Source organism: Engystomops pustulosus, chromosome 1 (genome assembly GCF_040894005.1).
Source record: "Engystomops pustulosus chromosome 1, aEngPut4.maternal, whole genome shotgun sequence".
In the NCBI taxonomy this organism is placed as follows: domain Eukaryota; kingdom Metazoa; phylum Chordata; class Amphibia; order Anura; family Leptodactylidae; genus Engystomops; species Engystomops pustulosus.
This window is the reverse complement of record NC_092411.1, coordinates 68,557,404-68,581,381: the sequence shown is the minus strand read 5'-3', so window position 1 is coordinate 68,581,381 and position 23,978 is coordinate 68,557,404. Positions and strand designations below refer to the sequence as shown.

General features: G+C 41.1%; 1 protein-coding gene across 6 annotated transcripts in view; it reads left to right on the top strand.

Annotated features, from left to right (window-relative positions):
* KDM2B (lysine demethylase 2B) overlaps positions 1–23,978 on the top strand; it is a 79,062-nt gene that overhangs the window by 1,531 nt on the left and 53,553 nt on the right. For 2 of the 6 annotated variants that reach the window (XM_072143404.1, XM_072143380.1), the window contains exons 1-6: positions 3,779–4,157; positions 4,545–4,689; positions 10,069–10,147; positions 13,429–13,475; positions 16,471–16,649; positions 19,414–19,520. In XM_072143404.1, coding sequence (XP_071999505.1) covers positions 4,125–4,157; positions 4,545–4,689; positions 10,069–10,147; positions 13,429–13,475; positions 16,471–16,649; positions 19,414–19,520 — 590 coding nt within the window. In that variant the 5' untranslated portion in view covers positions 3,779–4,124. Of the gene's footprint in view, positions 1–3,777; positions 4,158–4,544; positions 4,690–10,068; positions 10,148–13,428; positions 13,476–16,470; positions 16,650–19,413; positions 19,521–23,978 lie in introns of those variants that run through there. The other 4 variants (XM_072143389.1, XM_072143395.1, XM_072143412.1 and 1 more) reach the window with 4 other exon arrangements.

The window sequence follows — 23,978 nt, the reverse complement described above, 5'->3', positions numbered from 1 at the left end:
AAGAACAAATGTTCTAGTCTAGACCGCTGAGCTTGGCATTAAAAACAAAATGGGTGTGGTACTATGTACATTGTGCCAACAGTTTAGTGACAAACAAAACTAACTTATTCCTGGTATAAATTTGGCAGATTTACCCATAAAGTAACCCATTTAACTGCTTAAAGGCTCCAGAGAGATGGAGGAGGCTAGTATAAATGACCTTCCTTTGTACTCAAGAAGAGTGAAGAAATCAGGAGATACCTCTCTGCTCTCTAGCCACCACCCTTGCATTCCAGGACAAGCTCACACACACAGACTTCCTGCTGGCAAACAACAACTTATCAACACATCATAATGAGCGTAAGGGTGCATTCAGACGGCCGTCTGGGGGGATGTATATGCACCCGCAAATTTGCGGGGACATATATTGGGCCGCACATATATGCATATGTGTGTTCCGTGCCATACACGAGGAAAAGATAGAGCATGCTCTATCTTTCCCTGTGTGTGAGGCCCTGGTCCGCTTTTCTCTATGGAGGGGTCACCTCCTCTCCAGCGCTCAGTGGTATGCCTGCTCAGCTGTAGCCAGACGGACATACGCCTGTGTGAATGTACCTGAAAGCTGCAAGCTACAGACAGATAAGATCTTTATATCAGGGAAGGGAGGTATATAGCAGAACTGTGTGTGTTATAGGCAACCAGATACTAGTACAATGTTCAGAAGCTAAATAAAAGTGTATATAAACCTGTACCTGTGCCTGCACTTCATGATCCGTCTATTGCTGTGTGGTGACAATGTGGTTAGATTATCAGGGTACAGGTTTATATACACTTTTATTTAGCTTCTGAACATTGAGAGTCCCCACCCACACCCTGGGATTTTACACAGACCATCACAGAGTTATAGAAGCTAAAACGGCAATAAAAACTGAGTAAAATTGTAAAGTAAGGGGTTAAATATGATAAGGGGATTGAAATTTGAAATTGAGAATCCTCTTTCATGGGCAAACCCGTTTAAAGGTTCTGTACAATGAAACCTATACAGATTACTACTACTCCTATAAGGCATTAAAGGTTCACAGATTCTGTAAAATAACCTATCCAGCAGGATGTTATAATTGTCCCGGGCTGAACTCTCTTCATACAGATTGAGTGTTTGCTACATTTTGAGTCCCAGAGGTTAACCCCATAAATGCCACTTTTATTGTCATTTTGCAACTCATAAAAATGTAAATAAAAATTGATCAAAAGGTTGTAACGTCCCACACATGGTAATAATGTAAAAGTCCTTTCATCCTGCAAAAATGACACTTTACATAGCTCCATACTCTAAAGTATGAAAACGTTATCAGCCTCAGAATATGTCACCCCACACCCTGGGCCTCACATCTCTTGAATAATTTTTATCCCCTTCTCACTCTGCACAGGATCTGTCTACTAGAAAACCTCTGCCACCTCTGTGCTTAGGAATGAAGTATCACATCCATAACATGATCGGGGCGGGGCAATTGGACTGGTGAGTGGTGGCATCAGAGCGGTCACACATAACATATTGTGTCATATTACTATCCAATTGTGTACTTATGGGGTCTTCTCTCTTTCAGCATTCTTACACCTTCTGGGACCCTCCTCCATCTCTCTGACACATAGTCATGTACTCTCACATTCCCCTTACGAAACATTTTCCTTCCAGCCGCGGAGCCATGACAAGAGAAGCTGCAGCGTGACCCCCCACACACACACACCATACAGAGGACCACTATGAATTTATAAGAATTATAATAAATTAATCTAATGTATTTATCACTTCAAGGTCTGGATTATTCTGTGGGGAAGGGGGGTTGCTATACGGGGGCCCTGAGATATTGGGGTCAACACTGCACCAACTATTCAGTAATTATAAGAAGATTCATTAGTACCCCCCCCCCCCCCCAACTCTCTCCAACTCTACATCTGCTACTGTGTAATGTATACAGACTTTACACAATGTATATGGCCAGCATTACACCTCCACAGGTCACTACAAATATTCTAATGGGTGTTAATGGGGTATTTTAATGGTATTACTTTAGTCACAAATGGATATAATTTGGATCTGCCATGTGACTGCAAGGCCCATTAGAGACACTGAGGGGAATTGATTAAGACTGACATTTTAAAGGGGTTTTCCCCATGAAAGAAAATACTCAAATTTCAATCCCCTAGTGATGTTAACACAATAAAGATAATTGTTAACCCTTTACTTCAAAATTTTACTAGTTTTATTGCTGTTTTATCTCCTATCACTCAGTGATGGTACGTGTAAAATTTAAGAGGCCCATTATGATCCATCTAGTTCTGTGAGCTGACAATGTGGTTACAAGGTTTATATACACTTTCATTTACGTTCTGAACATCCTAAAAGTATCTGACACATAGAAAGAGAGATGGGACAGATCAGAGATGATAAGCTCCATGAGATGCCTATTGCACACAATGACAGGCAGCTCTCCTACATCTCTGCTATTCCACAACACACTAGCTCTGTTGTGTCTCCCCAAATAAATAACTTATCTGTCTGTAGCTTGTAGCTATCCTCACGCTGCTGCTGGTAGGAACTCTATGTATTACAGCAGGAAGTCAGTGGGTGGGGGGGGACGGTTACTTATACTTTCACAACCTTGACTGTTGGAATCTGAGATCAGACTACGGAAAGCATAGACTGATGTATTAAATTAGTGCACGGCTGTAAGTAATGCGCACACAAAACTTATCAGTTGGGCGACATAAAAATGCTGACACAAATGAGATGTGTGCCGAAATACATGAATTGCACCTTTTTTATTTATTTCAATCCATTTTTTTCTTGGTCTGTTTTGCGCCAAATATTGCGCCTAAAAAAAGCCAATAAACTCCACATAAATGTGGTGGATGAGGTGGAAAAGATAGGCCATGCCTACTTGCGCCAAAAAAAAGAGGGACGAGTTGGGATTGTCGGAAGAAACCATTCTTTCTGGCGCAAAACCCATTGTAAGTGATCTGCGTACATTATGCGCCACAAAGACAGACATTACCCGGCACTTTTATGGCGCAGATACGATAATACATCTGCCCCAGTGTGTGAGCACCGTCCTGGACTGCAGGGGGGTGGGGCTAGAGTGCAGGTAGTAGTCCATGGCTGTCAAACAGAAATCCAAGATGGCGTCCCCAACGCTAAGTCAAAAGTTGCAGGGTCGTATCTAGGGGCAACTAAAAATGTGTACAGCAGGACTGATAGACAGGTTGGACTTTTATCTGAGAAATGCAGTATTTTTTTTAATAACAGTGAATTAGAGAATGTGTTATTTTGTTATCCTGAGTATATTTAAGAAACTTGTCTTCTGCAACAATAAATCTATCTATAAATCTTTATAATCTTTCATATTTATCTATCTCCTATAAAATTCTCTTACAGCCCCATATTACACATTGTCTAACCATACTACTGTTTGTAAACTACAAAGTGTTACTATTGTGCAGGACTACTACTATTGTGCAGCGACTGTTAATAATAGTTTTATTTTGTGGCCCTACTTTGTTTAAAACCGATTCACCACCATAAGCAAACGTGAGCACAGAACTAAATCCACCCCAATATCTGTGAACAATAGTGACCAGAAGCCGCACCACCACCGAGACAAAAAGAGCCCTGTGCTAGGACAACAAAAACACATGCAGCAAGGGGCGGGGAAACCCTGCGCACAGGCCCCGCCCCCTCAGATGGCTGTTGTGGAAACTACAGAGGAGCACACTTCACGCACTAGTCATAACAAATAAAGGAGTGAGCTGCTACCGCGCCTGCGCACACCCAGCCCCCGTGACCGGCCAAAACATCAATAGGAAAAGGGCTTCCGAGTGTCAGCAAATGCCTGCCGTAGTGTCAGCAGCAGTGGCAGCCCACGCGTGTCCGCAGGAAACTTGGCAGTCATGTGGCCCCTGCTGCGCCCGGAGCCAGTACTGCCCCCTATAGGGCATGACGTCAGCGGCCCCGCAGCCTGCGCCGCTTCCTCGTACTTTGTAGAGCGGAGCGGGGAGCAGTAACTTTTTATTGTTCGGGCACAGGACAATGCGTGGCAGAGCACCGGCCCCCTGCTGCAAGCACTTTATAGCCCTGCTCCATCACTAACATGGAGGCAAAGAAAGCGCCTGGAAGGAGACTGGTGTGTACCTGTGTTGTAGTGTCGGTAGTGTCCTTTGTGTGGATGCTGGGGGCAGCACTGAGGCTCTGGAGTGGGCTCGGCATGGCTTTGTTATGGTTTGTGCTGTGAGCGTGCAGCTCCGTGTGTCCCCAGCTGCTGCTGCTGCTCATAGACACAGCAGGCCCCGAGCCGTGCCCTGTGATCCAGCCTCCGCTTCCGTGTTTATGTCCACACATGGCGTTTAAATGTCCTGCGTGGGTTCTTCATGGCTCGCTGTAGTTATGCTTTTCATATATGTAATGATGTTGCAGAACAACCAATCCCCCCGCTAGAGGATGACTCGGGCAGTAATGGTTGTGTTCACTGGTTGTTCAGCTCTGAGCTCGTCCATGTCTGTTCTCCCCACAGCGGACCATCGACCGGACCCAGTACGCGGAGAGCGAGGATCTGTCTGATGTGGACGACATGGTCAGCGTCCGCGGCTTCAGCCTGGAGCAAAAGCTTAGCAGCAACAACTACCGCGGGGACTACGTGCAGTCCATGGACGGCAAAGGTAGTGACTGCTGCCCGGGCACCGGACACCGCCGCCTGCACGTGTGCTGCTCGGGGGACGCTTCAAATTTCCCGCCACGAGTCGTACACAAGGTGTAATGACGCAGCGTCATACATGGAGGGACTACTGTGAGGGGAGGTTTAGGACTGGATGAGGGAAGGGCCACACACTGGATGCTCTTATTTACAGAACATGCTCTTCTACACCATACAGAGAGTGTTTAAAATAAAAATATATACATTTTTATAATGTCATATAAAAGACATTATAGATTAAATACTACTGAAGGGAAACTGTAAGCTGCATTCACACCTGTCCGTCTGACCACTGACACACAGGGCAGGCATCTCCAGTTTCAAAACGTGGTCCACACAGCGGACGCGCTTCACAGTTGGGTTGAGTTGCGGCATATTTATATGTAACACTACTGCACTGTATTTACAATGTCGCTGGTTAACCCGGGAAAGCAACTAGAAGCCATGCCGTTTTCACCGAGAATCTGAAGGCATTTCTCAGGAATATAAACGCAACATTTATTCCAATCAATTAAAAAAAAGATACACGAGAGCTGTTGCTATAAAAACAAAGCAAAAAAACCTGCCATCTTAGGCTGGGTTCACATCACATTGTTTGAAATATGTTGTAAGTACAGGTCCTTACAACGTATGGCACAGATGTATCCCACTGTATACGATGTATGGGGTGCTTGCCTAGTGATGTCACTGTCCCAACATGGACAGTGACATCACTGGATCCCCCTCCCAGAGTGACGTATCCGCTCCGTGAGGCTGGGGGGAACGTATGCAATACGCTACATCGACTCCCCATAGGCGTCTATTGTCTTCGATGTACGCATACATCGCTCAGCAAGAGGCCTCGCTACGTCCTTCCATTCTATGTCATTGTTTAAGCTCGGCATATACGCTCATATATACACTGAACGTATACAGTATATGATGTGAACCAAGCCTTAGTTGTACTTCACATGAGTTACAGGTGTGGTGGGACTCAACATGCAGAGCTAGGCTTTTATTACAGGTCTGTTGGACTTCTGAATATGAGATAACTAGCCTCTTTACTTCTATCTGCAACTTATCAAGTTGGTACCTAATTATTAAAAAATAAACGTACACTGGCGATTTCATATGATCAGTGTGGCATTTAAGTGTAATTTTAAGTGTAAGTGCAGATGGGGCTATATATTATATTAGAACCTCTGCTAGGCTGATCTGTCCATTTAGTCTTAGCGTTAAAGGGAACCTATCACCACAAATCTACCTATAAAGGTAGATTGGGTGGTAGGTGGATCAATGGGACGTGAGGATAGCCCTTTTAAGGGCAAATTTACTTATGCGGCTACTGGGGCGTGGAGTAGCCACATCTGAGGTTACACGAGGCGGCTACTCCACGCCCCGGTAGCCTCTTTTCCCCTCCTACTCACCATCTTCGGCGCGCAGCTCCGCGTAGCTGCGAGCCCTCGTCCGGCGATCCTGCCATCTGCGCATGCGCAGAAGAGCAGGCCTGCGCCTGTTTCAGAGCAGTGACCGCGCAGGCGCGGGCCTGCTCTTCTGCCCATGCGCAGACGGCAGGATCGCCGGACGAGGGCGCGGAGCTGCGCGCCGAAGATGGTGAGTAGGAGGGGGAAAAGAGGCTACCGGGGCTATCCTCATGTCCCATGGATCCACCTACCACCCGATCTACCTTTATAGGTAGATTTGTGGTGGAAGGTTCCCTTTAAGGATCCCTCCTTTGTATCTTTAGGAGCCTGCTTGTGACAAACTCCATGTGGGCTGGAGATTTAGTATCCTAAAATGTTGCATAATTGACCCCTGTTGATTTATGGCATTAATGACACGTGTCTGGTCAAAATATCTTAAACGCTAAGGGTGTGATCACACGTTCCGCCTTGATTCCATCTGTGCCATGGCCCAATTGCATAGTAATTTTATGGTAACGTATGCAATCCGTAATCAGCACCCAGTGTCTTGTATTGTCTAAATACCACAGAAACGCATATGTAATTGGGCTGTGGCACGCCTGTGTGTGCTTTGATTCAGTTTAAAACGTACATGTGACAGCACCCTAAGGCTACATTCACACGACCGTATGATTTCTCCAGTCCCGTATTTACGGGTTGTATATACGTGACGTTTTTCATCCGTATGCAGCACGTATGTAACCAGTATTTTATACGTCCCCATAGACTTCTAGGGCATACGGAACTGAAATACGGGAGAAAATAGGACATGCTCTATATTTTTATACGGCTAGTATACGATACGGTACGGAACGGAGTTAACAACGGCAATATAAATGGTCAGATGTATTGTCCATTGAAATGAATGTGGCCGTATGTAATCCGTAAAAAAACGGTACGGTACGGATACGGCCGTTTTCATACGTCCGTGTGAATGTAGCCGAAGACTAAGGGGCAGAACAGCCTAGCAGAGGATCTAGTATCATAAGTAATCTATAGCCCCATCTGCACTTTGCAGTTACACCACACGGTGCCACACAGATCATATGAAATTGCCAGTGTTGGGACCCGTTGTACGTTTATTTTTAAGCAATTTGGTGCTAAAGTGATGAATATGGGGTAACTAGTCTCTTTAGTACCTAAATCTGCAGATTAACAGACCTGTAATAAAAGGCTCTATCCCTGCATGTTGAGCACCACTACACCACAGTTACTCATACGAAGCACAACTAAGGTGGCAGCTTTTTTAGCAACAGTCCTCTCAAGTATGTTCTTTTAAGGGATTGAATTAAATGTTAACTTTTAATTCCTGCCAATTGCCTCCAGATTCTCAGTGAAAATAGCCATTTTTTTAGGTGACATAAACTTAACCCCTTAACGTCTTGTGATGTACTACTAGGGCACGCATTGGCTGTGGTGCTAGCGAGGGCGGCGCCATGTTGGCTAAGATCATATCTTCTCGTGATGTCATCGGGGAGCCTTGCATCACACAGAGACGCGAGGCTGTTATACACCATCGACTACAATGTGCGATTTTCACATTGTAATAGATGATGTTGACTATCCCCATATGCTGCCATACTGTGGTAAGATCAATCAGACAACCTAGGGTTAAAGTACCCTAGGGCAGTGATGGCGAACCTTTTAGAGACAGAGTGCCCAAACTACAACCAAAATGTATTATTTGTTAGCAAAGTGCCAACATGACAATTTAACCCATATGCTATTTATACCTGCTGTATGACAAGTTTCAATTGTATTGGCATCCTTAGAACACCAATACAATAGAATGATAATGGAGAAATTTGGATTGCAGCTTCCCTCTAAGGTCCCCTGAAGAGGAAGAAGCAGGGGACTCAGAGCAGGAGCTCCAACGATAATCCGTCTCTGTCTACACCAGGGGTCCCCAAACTTTTTACATAGGGGGCTGTTCACTGTCCCTCTCAGACTGTTGGAGGGCTGGACTAAAATTTAAAGGTAAATTGCGGTACATGTGACCACATCCGTAATACACTGCCCCCCCTTCAATTAATTATTTAATATACTGCACCCCCTTGTGAACTATTTTATATATTGGGCCAATTAATTAAGTGGGTCAATTAATTATTAAATATACTGGGACCCCCTCTCCATTAATTTTTGAACATGCTGTCCCCCATTAATTACTAGACTGCCCCTCATAATTATTTTCTATACCCCCCCTTCCACCATTAATTATTTTCTATGCTCCCCTCCACCATTAATTATTTCCTATGTTGCCCTCCCCCACACCATGTGCAGTCCTGGGCTGTCTTGGACTACAGGAGGAAGCTTCGAATCCTGTCTGGTGAATTCTGTACTGGGTGCCCACATAAAGGGCTCTTAGTGCCACCTCTGGCACCCGTGCCATAGGTTTGCCACCACTGCCCAAGGGGGTGGCAAAAATTCTACCCCCCCCCCTTCCCTAGAACTGATAGCTAATACGTCGATACCTAATGTGTTTATGATTTTTACTGTTTATTTATATCAGTTCTAGGGAAAGGGGGGTGATTTGAATGTTTGTTTTTTATTATAACTTTTTTTTAGTATTTTTCAGACTCCCTAGGTACTTTTAACCCTAGGTTGTCTGATCGATCCTACCATATACTGCCAATATGGGGATTTTCCTCCTTATTCATTACAATATGCTGATAGCACATTGTAATGAAAGGGTTAACACGAAGCAGCCTCGGGTCTATGGAGAGGGCTCTGCCCGTGAGCCCTCTTCATGCACCCGGCTTGTGATGTAGTACTACGTCACATGTTAAGGGGTTAAATACCGTCACTATGAAGTGCAATTTGTTACACAGAGCTCTTTACATGGAAAAATAAAAAAGTGATGGTTTTTTTTAAAGTAGGGAGTGAAATATGAAAAAGCAAAATCGAAAAAGGGCCTGGTCGTTAATGGGATAATACTGCAGTCCCGTTTCTCAGTGAAACTAGAGGGAGGACCATGCTACCAGAATTGAACAAGGCCCTCTGGACGTGTAGTGCAAAAAACAAGCTACACTGTTCGAGGCTGCACTTAAGCTGTGCTTTTGCATTGTGTTTAGAAATGCAATGCAAGGGAAAAGGGCTCAGCGGTAACGAGAGCTCGGAGTTTTGCACATACACAAAGCAAAACATTGGGTGCTTCTTGCCAATTATATCTGTTCAGGTGCTTTCAGAAAAAGGGTACAATGGTTTATTATTATTATTATAAAGCAGTTTCCTTAAAAAGTTACTCCTATTGGTAAGGCACACATAGTTTCCATTTATAAGGGCGCGGTCACACAGTGCGTTTTGGTAGCACTTAATTGTGGTTTGAAACGCATTGCAACAGCTGAGGAGAGGTGATTTGCCTAATTACATTACTGTTAACATTTGCGTTTCCAAACGCAATGTGATGTTAACGCATATTTTAACAATATAGTTATTTGTTTTGTTAATGCATGCGTTGACATCACGTTTACATTGTGTTTTGTAAATGGAAATGTTAACAGTAATGTAATTAGGCAAATCACCTTGTTTTGTAAATGCTAATGTTTACAATAATACATTATTAATGTTTACAATAATGACAAATCACCTCTGTTGTAATGTTTCAAAGTGAAATGAAAACGTAACCAAATTGCACCATGTTACTGCGCCCTAAAGGAAATCACAACAGAACCACACACATTTGTGGTGTTTGTCACCTTGGCCAGGAGAATTTGGGTGTATGCTTGTAACATAGTCTTAATCTTATGGGTGCATGTCTTGGTATCTTTTATATAAATATTATTCTTATTTACATTAGTTTGAACATAACTATAGAAATTGTAGGTCAGTGTTACATGAAGTTTACAGTAAGATTTACTTGAGTATTATGTATGATTAATTTTGAAAAAATTTAATTTATACAGATTTCACTTACAAGTATGCTCAAAGAGAAGCTCTCAAAGTCCCTCTTCTCTTTCGCACAAAGGAGGGATTAGGTATTAAGTGAGTATCGCTATAAATGAAGATATACTTTTTCTAAAATCTTTTATGGGATTTGGTAATGGTGTTTGCTTTGGTGGTTATGTTTTAATCTGCACTATATTGCAAAGTATGCAATTGTCCCTTGCAAAAATATATGAAAACGAATGCAAACTGCCTTAGTCCAGTTTGCCTCACTGGTGTGCACTTTGCGCCACGTTATTTAATAGTGTAGCAGGCTCTTGGTTAATCTGTATCTCAAACTACAAATAAGCAATTGTTGCTCAAACACATAATGAATATACACTCACTGGCCACTTTATTAGTCCAACTGCTCGTCAACACTTAATTTCTAATCGGCCAATCACATGGCGGCAACTCAGTGCATTTAGGCATGTAGACATGGTCAAGACAATCTCCTGCAGTTCAAACCGAGCATCAGTATGGGGAAGTAAGGTGATATGAGTGCCTTTGAACGTGGCATGGTTGTTGGTGCCAGAAGGGCTGGTCTGAGTATTTCAGAAACTGCTGATCTACTGGGATTTTCACGCACAACCATCTCTAGGGTTTACAGAGAATGGTCTGAAAAAGAAAAAACATCCAGTGAGCGGCAGTTCTGTGGGCGGAAATGCCTTGTTGATGGCAGAGGTCAGAGGAGAATGAGCAGACTGGTTCGAGCTGATAGAAAGGCAACAGTGACTCAAATCGCCACCCGTTACAACCAACGTAGGCAGAAGAGCATCTCTGAACGCACAGTACGTCGAACTTGGAGGCAGATGGGCTACAGCAGCAGAAGACCACACCGGGTGCCACTCCTTTCAGCTAAGAACAGGAAACTAAGGCTACAATTTGCACAAGCTCATCGAAATTGGACAGTAGAAGATTGGAAAAACGTTGCCTGGTCTGATGAGTCTCGATTTCTGCTGCGACATTCGGATGGTAGGGTCAACAACATGAAAGCAGGTGGTGGTGGTGTCATGGTGTGGGGAATATTTTCTTGGCACTCTTTGGGCCCCTTGGTACCAATTGAGCATCGTTGCAACGCCACAGCCTACCTGAGTATTGTTGCTGACCATGTCCATCCCTTTATGACCACAATGTACCCAACATCTGATGGCTACTTTCAGCAGGATAATGCGCCATGTCATAAAGCTGGAATCATCTCAGACTGGTTTCTTGAACATGACAATGAGTTCACTGTACTCAAATGGCCTCCACAGTCGCCAGATCTCAATCCAATAGAGCATCTTTGGGATGTGGTGGAACGGGAGATTCGCATCATGGATGTGCAGCCGACAAATCTGCGGCAACTGTGTGATGCCATCATGTCAATATGGACCAAAATCTCTGAGGAATGCTTCCAGCACCTTGTTGAATCTATGCCACGAAGAATTGAGGCAGTTCTGAAGGCAAAAGGGGGTCCAACCCGTTACTAGCATGGTGTACCTAATAAAGTGGCCGGTGAGTGTATGTGCAAGCTCCAAAGACACTACGCATACATCAGAACACAATGGGGGACGTTTACTTAAAGTGTCGGTGTCTGCATTGGCTTTGTTACCAACCTACTCTCGGAAAGAAGATACACATTTAATATTGTGGAGCTGTGCAGATACATTTCTGGTGCAGAGACCTTTTTCTGTCCCTGGGACCAAAATCTGTCTCTAGCACCAGAAATGTGTCCAACAGGCAGACCAAATGTGTCCCTGGTAGACCAAATTTCTTTTGGTCTACTTTCCGCCAGTTTACAGCGCCCAAAAATGGCCGTGACACACATTATTGTGTCTGAGTTTCCACTCCGCCAAAGCCACGCCGCTTTTCGGAGAAGAATCAGAGCAGGCGGAAAAAGTCATTATCTGCTGGTGCCGACAGCTAATAAATAGGTAGGAGAGCAGAACATGTGGTGAGTGCGCCACAAAATCTCACTGTCATTTTAACAGTTAATATTTAATTTTCCCTGGCATCTAGAAAAACAATCCTAGATACATGCGAAAGATGAGATTCTCCACTTTCAAAATTGAAAGATTGGGCTATAATTTTGGATCCCTGGCAACTACAAAGTTATAGTTTGCACCTATCCCAACAGCTTAGCTGGCAGAAGGAGGAGGGTGCACACGGATAAAATAAATATTGACTTTATCTGTAGCTAATTTTTTGAAAGGGATAACATGAACTTAATATTATTAACCTTTTCCTATCCAGAACAATGAAAGAGCAGACTTGCTCTCTGTCCTGTATTGAGTGATTGTTTGTTTTTTATTTTGTAATGGAGTGAGGGGGTGAACATTTCATCTTTGCCTAATGTGGCTACATTATAACACCACCCAAAACTTGTCCAAAAAGTATCGTGTAACATCTAAAACACACAAACGTTCCTGAATAAAGTTCTTATTTTACACTGTCCCTTCATTATTTGTTTATTTATACCTATGTTATGGCATTCTTATTCAGATTAACAAGATTAGCCAGCTTGGGGCATTTGGAAGATCTATATCGTGATACAATTAGTGTCACCCTGTGTAAACACATGGTGATAGAACAGTGGCCAGGGGCTTTGGAAACGCCCACCAGAGCCCCTCAGGCTCATTGGCATAATTTTAAAAGTTGATTTTAGAAGGAAGGAGGCCATGTATAACAAATATAAGATTACCACAGTTACGGTGCCTGGATCTGTTAGTAAGTCTCCATCATTTAGCATGATGGGTGGGTTTTGATAGCAATTTCCTTTAAAGAGTATTTAATTTTTAGTCAGTTTTGAGTAGGTTAGTTTAGTTACCGTATAAGCTGGATTTTCTAGCACAAAAAATGGGCAGAAAATCCTCTGCTTATATTGAAGTAAAAAAAAAAAAAAACGAAAGTCAAAACTACCTTTGACCCCATGTCACAGTTCGGCGCACAAGCTATGACGTCAGTCGCTGCTGACATCACAGTGTGTGCCAGCAGCCGGAACACACAATATTATGACTGTGCCACTGCTCTAATATTGCGTGTTCCGGCTGATGTCACAGCTTGTGCGCCGGACTGCGACATGGACCTGCCGGGCGGATCACGGAGAAGACCATTGGTGGGCATCCAAAAGGTGAGTTTTGACTTTCTTTTTTTATGAACTGGGCAAACTGGAGCTGGTGAAAGGCCGGCTATATACTGGCCGGAGGCTGTGACAAATGCATTTCCCACCCTTGGCTTATACTCGAGTCAATAAGTTTTCACAGTTTTTTGGTGTAAATTAGTAAAATAAGTAAATTAAAACAAAAAAAATGAATACAGATGCTCCACCTTATTTTTTATTTTTATTTTTTTTCTCGCAGAATGCCTGGAAAAGATTTCACTGTCAGAGATGTAAAACTACTGGTGGGTAAGTGATTACTTTTAAAAGGCTGGGCCATTTTGCACCTTCCTGATGCAGCCCATTCTGACATGTGTAGCTATAAGTGGTTATGACTTGTAGTGAAAATTTTAATGCTTGATTTTCGAAATTTGTTTATGACACATTGTCCTAACACCAAAATAACTGAGTCCTCTCATTTTTGTAGGCTTAGAACTTTAGGTGCAATTTATTACATTTTCTTAAAAAATGCTAAATCTTACTATTGAGGGACCTGCTCAGCTTTCAAGTCACTATGTGAAGCCCAAATAATAGTAAAACTCCATAAATTAACCCATTATAGAAACTACACCCTTTAACATATGTAAAACAACTTTTATGAAGTTTGTTAAACCTTTAATTGTTTCACAGGGGTTAAAACAAAATCAGGTGAAATTTTAATGTTTTGGGGTTAATTAATACATTTTCCAAAAATATACACATTCTTGATTAAAATAACAAAACGCTCCACAAACTTTGATGCCCAATTTCTAATATACAGATGACACCCGCTGCTTCTGGTACTTGCTATGTGGTATATAATTACTATAATTATATAATAATATATTTACCGTATTTTTCGGACTATAAGGCGCACAAAAAATCCATTGAATTTCTCAGAAATCAAAGGTGCGCCTTATAGTCCAGTGCGCCTTATATATGAACTGACTTACAGACAACAGCTGCCTTGAACTGTGCACAGGTCTGCCACCTGCTGGTAATTTATCCTTATAATCATGTGCGCCTTATAATGCGGTGCGCCTTATATATGAACCTAGACATTTTAGCAGGCATTTATTGATGGTGCGCCTTATAGTCCGAAAAATACTGTAATTAATTCATAATCAAGCTTATGTTATGTTACATGTAATGCTGACTACATTGCCCCCCCCCCTTCTTATATGCCACAAGACTTTCTGTAACTGCTCATAACCCTTCTGTAATAGCGGAATCCTTTTTTATTTGTTTTATTATGTAGATAATTGGACAAATGTTTTAGATTGGTATCGGTCATATTTGGGTATAAATGCATTAAAATTATGGGGGGCAGAATCTATATAATGAAACTGTCAAAATGAAAAGCTATTTAATGTATAGCAATCAAAGCTGCTTGGCCACTGTTGATGAATGTATTTACCTAAAAAATTAAAAAATGTAAATTCTGGCGCACAGTTTAAACCAACCTAAAGTAGGAACCAACAGTCTTCTGGATCACAGTGATAAAAAATGTTTTCCAGCTAGAGATTAGCAGAACAAGATACACATTAAAAATGAAACTTCCCTCACAATGTTGCATTCTGCAACTGTTCTCTACTAGTATAGTACACGCAAACATGGTGATAATGGGAATAATGCCATACTATTACGTACTCGCTGGCTGAGCCCTCTCCATAGCTGGTAAGTCCTTGCTGCATATTGCAGCAAACACTTAATGGTAACACTTTTAATCAGGTGTTGTCCCGTCCATCTTGGTGAAGATCGTTGCTCCCCGTGACATCATCGGGGGGCAGCGATCGGTTGCCACGACAGCCTCGGGTCTTCCGAAGACCCAAGGCTCTTGTTTTAACCCATTCATTACAATGTGCGATTTGCTCAATGTAATGAATGAGGAGGAAAAGCGCTATATACTGCCATAGATTTTTGAAGGTGGGGAGTGAAAAATGGCAATGAAAAAAACAAAAAAGGACCAGGTGTTAAGGGGTTAAAGGGAACCTGTTAAAAGCAGCCTTTTTTAGCTTTCATGTCCCCACAGACAATATATAGCTTATGGCTATAAAATTTCAGGCATTAGTGGTGAAAACAATAACTCAGGCTACATTCAGGTGATGTATGCCCGCTGTATTGTAGTACGGCGGGTATACATCTGCGGAGAGGAGCAGGGGATGAGCGCAGCTCACCCCCGCCCCTCTCCATAGGCATATACAGAGCACAGTGCCGTATCACGTAGAAAGGTAGGACATGTCCTATCTCGCTACGGAGCGGTACAGTGCCGCACGTGTGCAGCACCGTACCGCTCCCGTATGGTGCCGTGAGCCCATAGATGTGTATGGGGGACGTATATCAGCCGTATATACGTCCCCCATACATGTGTGAATGTAGCCTTATATTGAAGTTTACCTGGTGCCCTGCCCGCTTTATGTCCTGTGTGCGTTGGGAGTGTTCAGCATGGAGTTTCATGGAAGAGGCTCAAAAAGGCCAGGTGTCCTTCTAATGCTTGCGCCAAGATGCAGCACTGTGAATCTATCAGTTTTTTTCATGTGAGATTTAAAAAAAAAAAAAAAAACGCGAAACATGAAATTTGTTGAGGTTCTATTGATTTTGGGTATAATCAACAGAGACTCTTTTGATTTTACTTGGTGTGTGATACTGCTCTCTTAGTGTAATGTGTTGTGCTGCAAGAGTTACTGTGAATCTGTAGCCTAAAGTGAAGACAAAGGGGGTTATTTATCATATGTAGGATAACCCTGCCGCTACTCTGGGGAAGCACGATACATCATGAGGCACCAGCCTAAACACGAATTGTGGCGAATTGTCACATATGAAAATTTGCTTGCTGCAGCAACACCTTGCAACACCCTACCCAGCCGTAGCACCCTTCACATCCCCCACATACAGCATACAGAAGTACTAGCCTCAATCTTCATGGTAATGATTTTAAATGGGTTGTCTATTTTCATCAAATAAATCTATTGAAATGGAGAAATTTTTGTTCACGGGAAGTAAACTTAGAAATTTTCTATAGAATGACAGCAAACAGAGATGTGGAAAATAGTAAGGGTGCATTCATGCATAGCGTTTTGACTGCTCTGGAAGCGTTTGTCTTCATTGCTGTAAGTGTAAGCAGATGTGAAAATATTTACCAATTGGCTGCAATGAAACATTTAAAGGGGTCTATGTACCCACTGTATGTGTGTATATATTTGGATAATAGAATCATTTAATTTTTTTTTTCCCCTTTTTTTTTGGATTGAAACTTCTTCTCTAGGAAGCCGACGCATGGTGGATGTGATGGATGTGAACACACAAAAGGCCACAGACATGAGTATGTCACAGTTTGTCCGATACTACGAAACACCAGAAACTGAAAGGGAAAAACTATACAATGTGATCAGCCTGGAGTTCAGCCACACCAAGCTAGAAAAAGTAGTCAAGCGGCCATCTGTGGTATGGTGATTACATCCCAATATAAGTTTTAGGCAAATATTGGTCCAAAGTAATCCAACAGGATGGAAAGCTATCAGTGGAACAATCTGCTATAATCTTGACCTTTTTATATGCAAATTACAGCATGTATCAGTTTAACATCTGATTTTATTTTTTAGAATAAATAGGAAAAAATTGTTATACAATAAACCTTGATTGTTAAAGGAAATAGAATGACCTAATAGGGTTGTACGATGTAATGAAACTTTGATACTTTCAAACTTATGGTTCAATACTGGATTTCTGTCATTTTGGTTCTGAATGACTTGTGCTGTTCTACAGACTCCTAGTATCTGTCTGCAGGGAATTCTTTGTATAGATGTGATTGGCCAGCAGCAAGACAAGGAGAACGTCGTCAGGGAAATATAATGAACTCTCTATCTATTTTGTTTCTGCAACTCCCAGGGCTTCCCTTGACACAGAGTCTTAAAATATTTAATTGAATAATATGAAATCATTTAATTTCCCAGACAGGATTTGAACTCTCAACCTGCATTCTTTACCTGCCATAGAGATGCAGCACCTCTATCCAGTAGACTATGGGCTTACTAGTTATCAACAGGAAAATTTCCTAGAATTAACCGTCATGCACTTGACCGTATGTTTGTTTTATCCTGTATTTTGGCTTTAAATACGTTTTACACCCGGATAAGCAAGTATGGCACCGTATCTGTCTAAAATACAGTGGGCCGGCAAATGATGGATGGCTGACTATTGGCTGGCTGACAAAATGCACCTCTTCCTGGATACTGCACATATGTATGGCATCCTAGGCTGCACTGCCATATGCCACACATATGCAACCTGTATTTTATACGTTCCCGTAGACTTACGGGGACCTGTGGGGCGTACGGAATGGAAATGCATGCAAAATTGGATATGCTATATGTATACAGGCGGTCCCCTACTTAAGAACACCGACTTACAGACGACCCCTAGTTACAAACGGACCTCTAGATGTTGGTAATTTACTGTACTTTAGTCCAAAGCTACAATAAACAGCTATAACAGTTATGTCTGTAGTTAAGGTTTATTGTTAATCCTGGTTCTTATGACAATCCAACGTTTTTAAAAATCCAACTGTCACAGAGACCAAAAAAAAATTTGTCTGGAGTTACAAATTCAATTTAAGAACAAACGTACAGAACCTATCTTGTACGTAACCCGGGGACTGCCTGTATATGGCAAATTTCATACATTCTTGTGTGTGAGGCCTTACACTGTGAAACATGCTTAACCAACCTTTTTGTATTTGGGGACTGGCTGTACACTAAAAATTTTTTCAAGGATCGGAACCATGGTCCCTGAAAAAAAATTGTTTGTACAGCAAATAGCCCACATCTAACCCCAACCCATATAACGTATATACTCGAGTATAAGCCGCAGCCCCTAATTTTACCACCAAAACTGGGAAAACCTAATGACTCAAGTATAAGCGAAGGGTGGGAAATGCGTTGGTCACAGCCCGCCCCCTGTGGTATGTAGCCAGCCAACCATAAAAACCCTCTATACTCACCTCTGGCACTCCTGTTCTCCCCGCGGCTCCAGGATCTTTTTCCCCTGTGGCTTTGCAGCAAACGGCAAGAGGCAAGTCAATGCTCAATGCTAGTGCGCACATTACCAGGACAACGTCACAATACATATTATAAACTGTTATTATAAAAAGCAAAAGTTCTCCTTGCAAAACCCTGACTGATCGTTATTGATCACATGCGTTTCATTGGGTTGAGCCCTGTCCTCAGATGTTTGCATTGTGTTTCTAAACTGCACCTTTTAACATTAAATTCAGATAATCCTTATTTATTTTCATAAAAGTATCGAGTATCGTGATACTTCTCTAGGTATCGTATCACACTCTAAGTAATGGTATCGGTCCAACCCTGCAGTGGAGACTCCTTTTTATGACCTTTTTATTGGTAGCAAATTAGTGATATGTCACAAATTGTTGTAGATCTAGCTGCAAGCCTTTCCATCAGAAAAGACATGGCAGCAGCTTGCAGAACGGTTGCGGGATTACCGTATATACTCGAGTATAAGCCGAGACCCCTAATTTTACCACCAAAAACTGGGAAAACCTATTGACTCGAGTATAAGCCGAGGGTGGGAAATGCATTGGTCACAGACCCAGCCAAGTATATAACCAGCCAGCCCCCTATAATATACAGCCAGCCCCCTATAATATACAGCTTGCCCCCAGTAGTATACAGCCTGCCCCCCAGTAGTATACAGCCTGCCCCCCAGTAGTATACAGCCTGCCCCCCAGTAGTATACAGCCTGCCCCCCAGTAGTATACAGCACTGCCCCCCAGTAGTATACAGTCAGCCCAGTATAAAAAAAATAAACTTATTTACTCACCCTCCGGTGGCCCCGATGCGCAGCGCTGCTCCCCTGATGTCATCGCGGCTCCTCTTCTGGCTTCCCGGCTCCTCTTCTTGCTTCTGCGCCGTCTTCTGTCTTCTTTAACATCGCGTTGGGCGCCGCAACTGTTCTCTCCCGTGCGGCACCTAGTATGACGCGCCGCTGCTGACGTCTGTAAATCCTGCAGCCATTCTGCATCATGTGTTGTTACCCTTAGAGCTGTGTATTATGTCCTGTTAGCAGCATTTATAATACATCTTGAAGTAGATTGTATAGAATAGTTTTTTTTTTTTTTCCTTTTAAAAGCACTCTAGATTCATGATCTCATGAACTGTTATGTTGACTTTTGCATTAAATTTTTCTATAGGTGGATGCCGTAGATTGGGTGGATAATATGTGGCCTCAGCATTTAAAGGAGAGACAAAAAGATGCAACAAATGTGATATCTGAGATGAAATATCCCAAAGTTAAAAAGTATGTAAATTTAAATTCTCCTTTTCATATGTGAGAAAGCTTTGTCCTTCTGTTTTGTGATTATAGTTTCATCGCAGCATATACTGTGCTTGTATGAAATTATCGATCTATAAAAGTATAACTGCTATTATACTGCACTTTACATTTTATCTTCACTCCTGTTTGTTAGCTCACCTAGGATTCATCGGAGACCTCTTGAAATTCATACGTTTTGTTTGTTTATTTGGTACAGGAAAATTTAGTACAGGCAGTACAAGATAGGGTTTGTTCTTAAGTTGAATTTGTATGTAGGTTGAAACTGCATATTTTATAATGGTAGATCCAGACAAAAAAAAAATTGGCCCCAGTGACAATTGGAGTTTAAACATTTTTTGATGTATTGGGAGCAAGGATTATCAATAAAGCTTCATTACAGACACCTCACAGCCGATCATTGCAGCCTGGGTCTATAGTAAAGCATTCAGAAAGCTTCACCAGAGGTCTGTCTGTAACTATGGATTGTCTGTAAGTCAGGTGTCCTTAAGTAGGGGACCGCCTGTACTAGGTAAACTTTCAGCTCTGCAGTCACCTGTAAATTAAATGTAAGGCTTTATTTGTGAAATGTTCTGCATCATAAGGCGTTTTGGGCCGTTCTTAAGCAGTCCATTAAAAACGTTTTAATTAAGATAATTGGTAAAACTGGTCAAAAGCTGATGTGCTTTAAAAAAGGCGATTTTTAACGGACTTCTTAAAAACGGCCCAAAAACTGATTCAAAACGCTATGTGTGCCGCCGGCATACGTATGCTATTCCTGAAAAAAAAGCATGAATGCAGAGGATTTTTTATTTCTAATTAAATTCTAATTAGCATTATGTTCGTGGACCTGGCCACAATGTCAGTACACCCTCTTTTGTCCTAAATTAGGAGAAGGGAACAATCAGTAAAGGTTTAGAGGCAGGCGTCGGAGGTTGAACCTGGGTGGCTGATCACTCAACTTTGCCTTCAAATTGGCAAAATGCCCCTTTAAATTAAAATTAAGATCTTTGTATTTCGGCAAAGTGGAATGGAATGTGTGCACTTCACCAATAAAGGTTGTTTGTTAAGATGTGAGCTACAAGATTCAGGTTAACCTGTTTTATAGCTGTCAGCTCGGTCAGGCTGCATTCACACATTTCGTTTGGGCGTTTCAAAACATAACCCAGGCAGAATGGAGAGGAACAGATTTCCATGCAATACACGAACTCGGTGTTTTCTATTGTTCCTATCGAGTTACAAGTTCTCCCCTCTTACTTATCAGTCCCTACATTCCAGAATGTGATTCTGCAGATCTTTCCCTGCACCTTATGCTGTGTCATAGACTCTTCTGTAGAACCCTCTATCACCTACTGTTATCCATTTTTTTACACAGAAGAAAAGCTGTTAACCCTTAGTGCTCACACAACATGCTCCTACATGTGATAAAAGCTCCCAGGCCGTTCCCGCTATAAATATATGTACACTGAGAATTCATGGGAACTGTGGGCAGTGTACATTTGACTCTGCTACAGGGCAGATACAGGACATTGTTTGTTTTACATTGCCACATATGACAATTTAGTAAAAATCATTATGAAGCTGGAGTAGGTGTAAGAAAAAAAATAGAAAATATGTACTTGCCCTGCTACGGCTGCTGACAGCCACATCTGCGCCAGGAGTGTTGGTCGGTACAGCTGCAGCCAGACTTGAAGGACATCTACCACCAGGATGAAGGACTGTATGCAAATGAGCCAGAAGGGCTCCAGACACCGTGGCTGTTAATGAAGCCTGTATACAGTCTTTCATCCTGGTGGTAGATGTCCTTTTAATATAAAACTACCATTTATTTCACCATTTTGCCACCTATAAAAATGTTTAATAAAATGCAATCAAAATGTAAAGTTCCTATAACCATATTCTTGAAAACCTTTGCTCATATTTGAATCCACTGAGCCAAAGAATAAAGGAATGTGCAATTTGAACGCCATAAAAACTAAGCCTGCAAGAAAATCTCGCTATTGTTTTGTTTTGTTTTTTTTGTGTTTGTCAACCAAATGGAAACATAATAAAGTTTTGGATTTAGTAAGGTGGGAAATGAAAAACTGAACTGCAAAAAAAGAAAGTGAGAGCCTGGTCCTGAGGGTTTGAAAGGTTGTAACATTCACTTTATGGCTTAACGCCAAAGCCACTTTTCCTGACACAGTCCAATTTTTTTCAAATCTACCCTGTGCCACTATAAGTGGTTATAACTTCGGAATGCTTTAACATATCAAAGTGGTTTTAAAATAGTTTTCTCGTGACCCTTAGTACTTCAAGTTAGTTAAAAAATTTTGTTGGTATGTTTTTCATTTTATTTATGGAAAAAAAACTATATTTGGTGAAAATTTGGAAAAAGTCTGTTTTACTTTTTCCATACATAGTTGCTAACGAACATGTGTTTTTTTTTTTTTTTAATGAAGTCTCTAATTTTTGTAAGATGTTATGGGGCTTTGAACTTTAGGTGCCAGTTCTCACATTTTCATTAAAAAAACACAAAATCATGCTTTTGTGGGACCTGCTCAGATTTCAAGTCACTTTAAGAGTCCTAAATAAAAGTAAAACCCCATAAATTACCCCATTATTAAAACTACACCCCTTAACTTTTGTAAAACAACTTTCATGAAGTTTGTTAACCCTTTAATTGTTTTACAGGGAATAAAACAAAATCGGGTGCAATTTTGAAATTAAAATTTTTTTTTAGCTAAATTAATGTATTTTTTCAAAAAATTCTCTGTCGTTAAAATACAAAGTTTGATACTCAATTTCTCCTCAGTGTAACAATAGAACTTATGTGTTGGTAAACTGCTGTATGGGCACACGCCAGGGAAGCTGCGCCATACAGAGCAGATTATGCGTTGACCCTTCTTATTGGCTATACAATCTTTAATTTTTGGGGAAATTTGGACATATAAGGTCTTTTTTTTTTTTTTTGCGACATTAGATGCACTTTACAAATACTTTTATTTTAGTGGGTCATTAGCTCATTGATGATATTTTATTAACTCTTAAATGTATGTAGGGAAAAAAAATCGTAAATTTTGGTTTCTTCTTGTATTTTTTGTGGCCGTACTATAAAAATAACATATTATCTTTATTCTATGGATCATTACGATTATGGTGATACCGCATTTATATAATGGGTTTTTTTTGTTTTTTTTTTCAGTAAAATTGTAAAAATATATATTAAAAAAAAAAAATACAGAGAATCTCATTTATTTTCGTATCGCCATCTTTTCGGAGACGCAACTTAAATTTTTGGTTGACAAAGCTGGTTTAGGGCCTATTTTTTTGCATGTTGAGTTGTCCTTTTCAATGGTACTATTTTGGAGCACATAACTGTTTCTGAGTTATTGTACATATTGTTATGGTCGCGGCAATACCAAATATGTGGGGGGGTTTTGGTGTTTTTGTTAAGTGACGATATCTCTGGAAAAGCATCATAACATTTTTCTTTATTTTATTTTTTTCAAGACATGTTAGACTTTATCTTTGATACAATAGTTTTAATAATTGCATATTTAAAATTTGCCAATAATTGACTACAAATGTGAAAAATAAAAATAAGTTGGTTTTTTTGGGTCATGTTTCCAATTAGTGTTTTTTTTTTTTTTTTTTTATAAAGTAATAACTTTTAACAGACCTATATTATAAATAAAGCATTTATTCCATCTACAGATAAATGTAGAGGGTGCATGTACTTCTGCAATAATGAAAAGTGAAAGTCTTTCCCACAGCTCCTTCTATATTCTGACTTCAGCTGACTGTCTGGTGGGGGCACACTTCAAACACCTATGTCTTCTGAACCCTTGGACCTAAAAACAACTTTAAGGGTGGATAACTCGGGCTCTGTGAAGCATCCATATACAATCATCTTCTATCATGTACATCATATTAAAGGGGATTCTCCTGATTAATTTGACACCAGAATTGTGTTTCTAGATGCCAGGTTTCAGAAGATAAAACCATTTGAAGTTGGCTTTGTCTTGACGTAAAAAAAAACTTCCTTTCTGCAATCTGTCACAGTAAAAGCTGCCATAAATTTACGTGCTGCATTACTGAATGGTTTAATGATAATCTTTTAAGTTTAATTTTTACCAAAAATAAATCCTTTTTTATGTGACCATCACTTGTTGATCTTTAACAACTCACTGGAGTCAGCAGCCTTTGGGTTTTAATGGCACATGCACAGTTGTTCACTAGAGTCTTTCTAGTCAAAGGGAACCTGTTAACACTCCTATACATTGTAATCTGGGGAAAGTGAGAAAACTGAGATTCATTAAAGGATTTACATTTATGCACCCGAAAAAGGTGTATGTCCATGTCAAGTGGGTGCTAAAAAAAAAGCATCATCAAAAATGTATGTAAATGCTAACTTGCAGTTTTGTTGTTGTTTAAAAAGAACAGTCAGGAAAATAACCCCCCTAA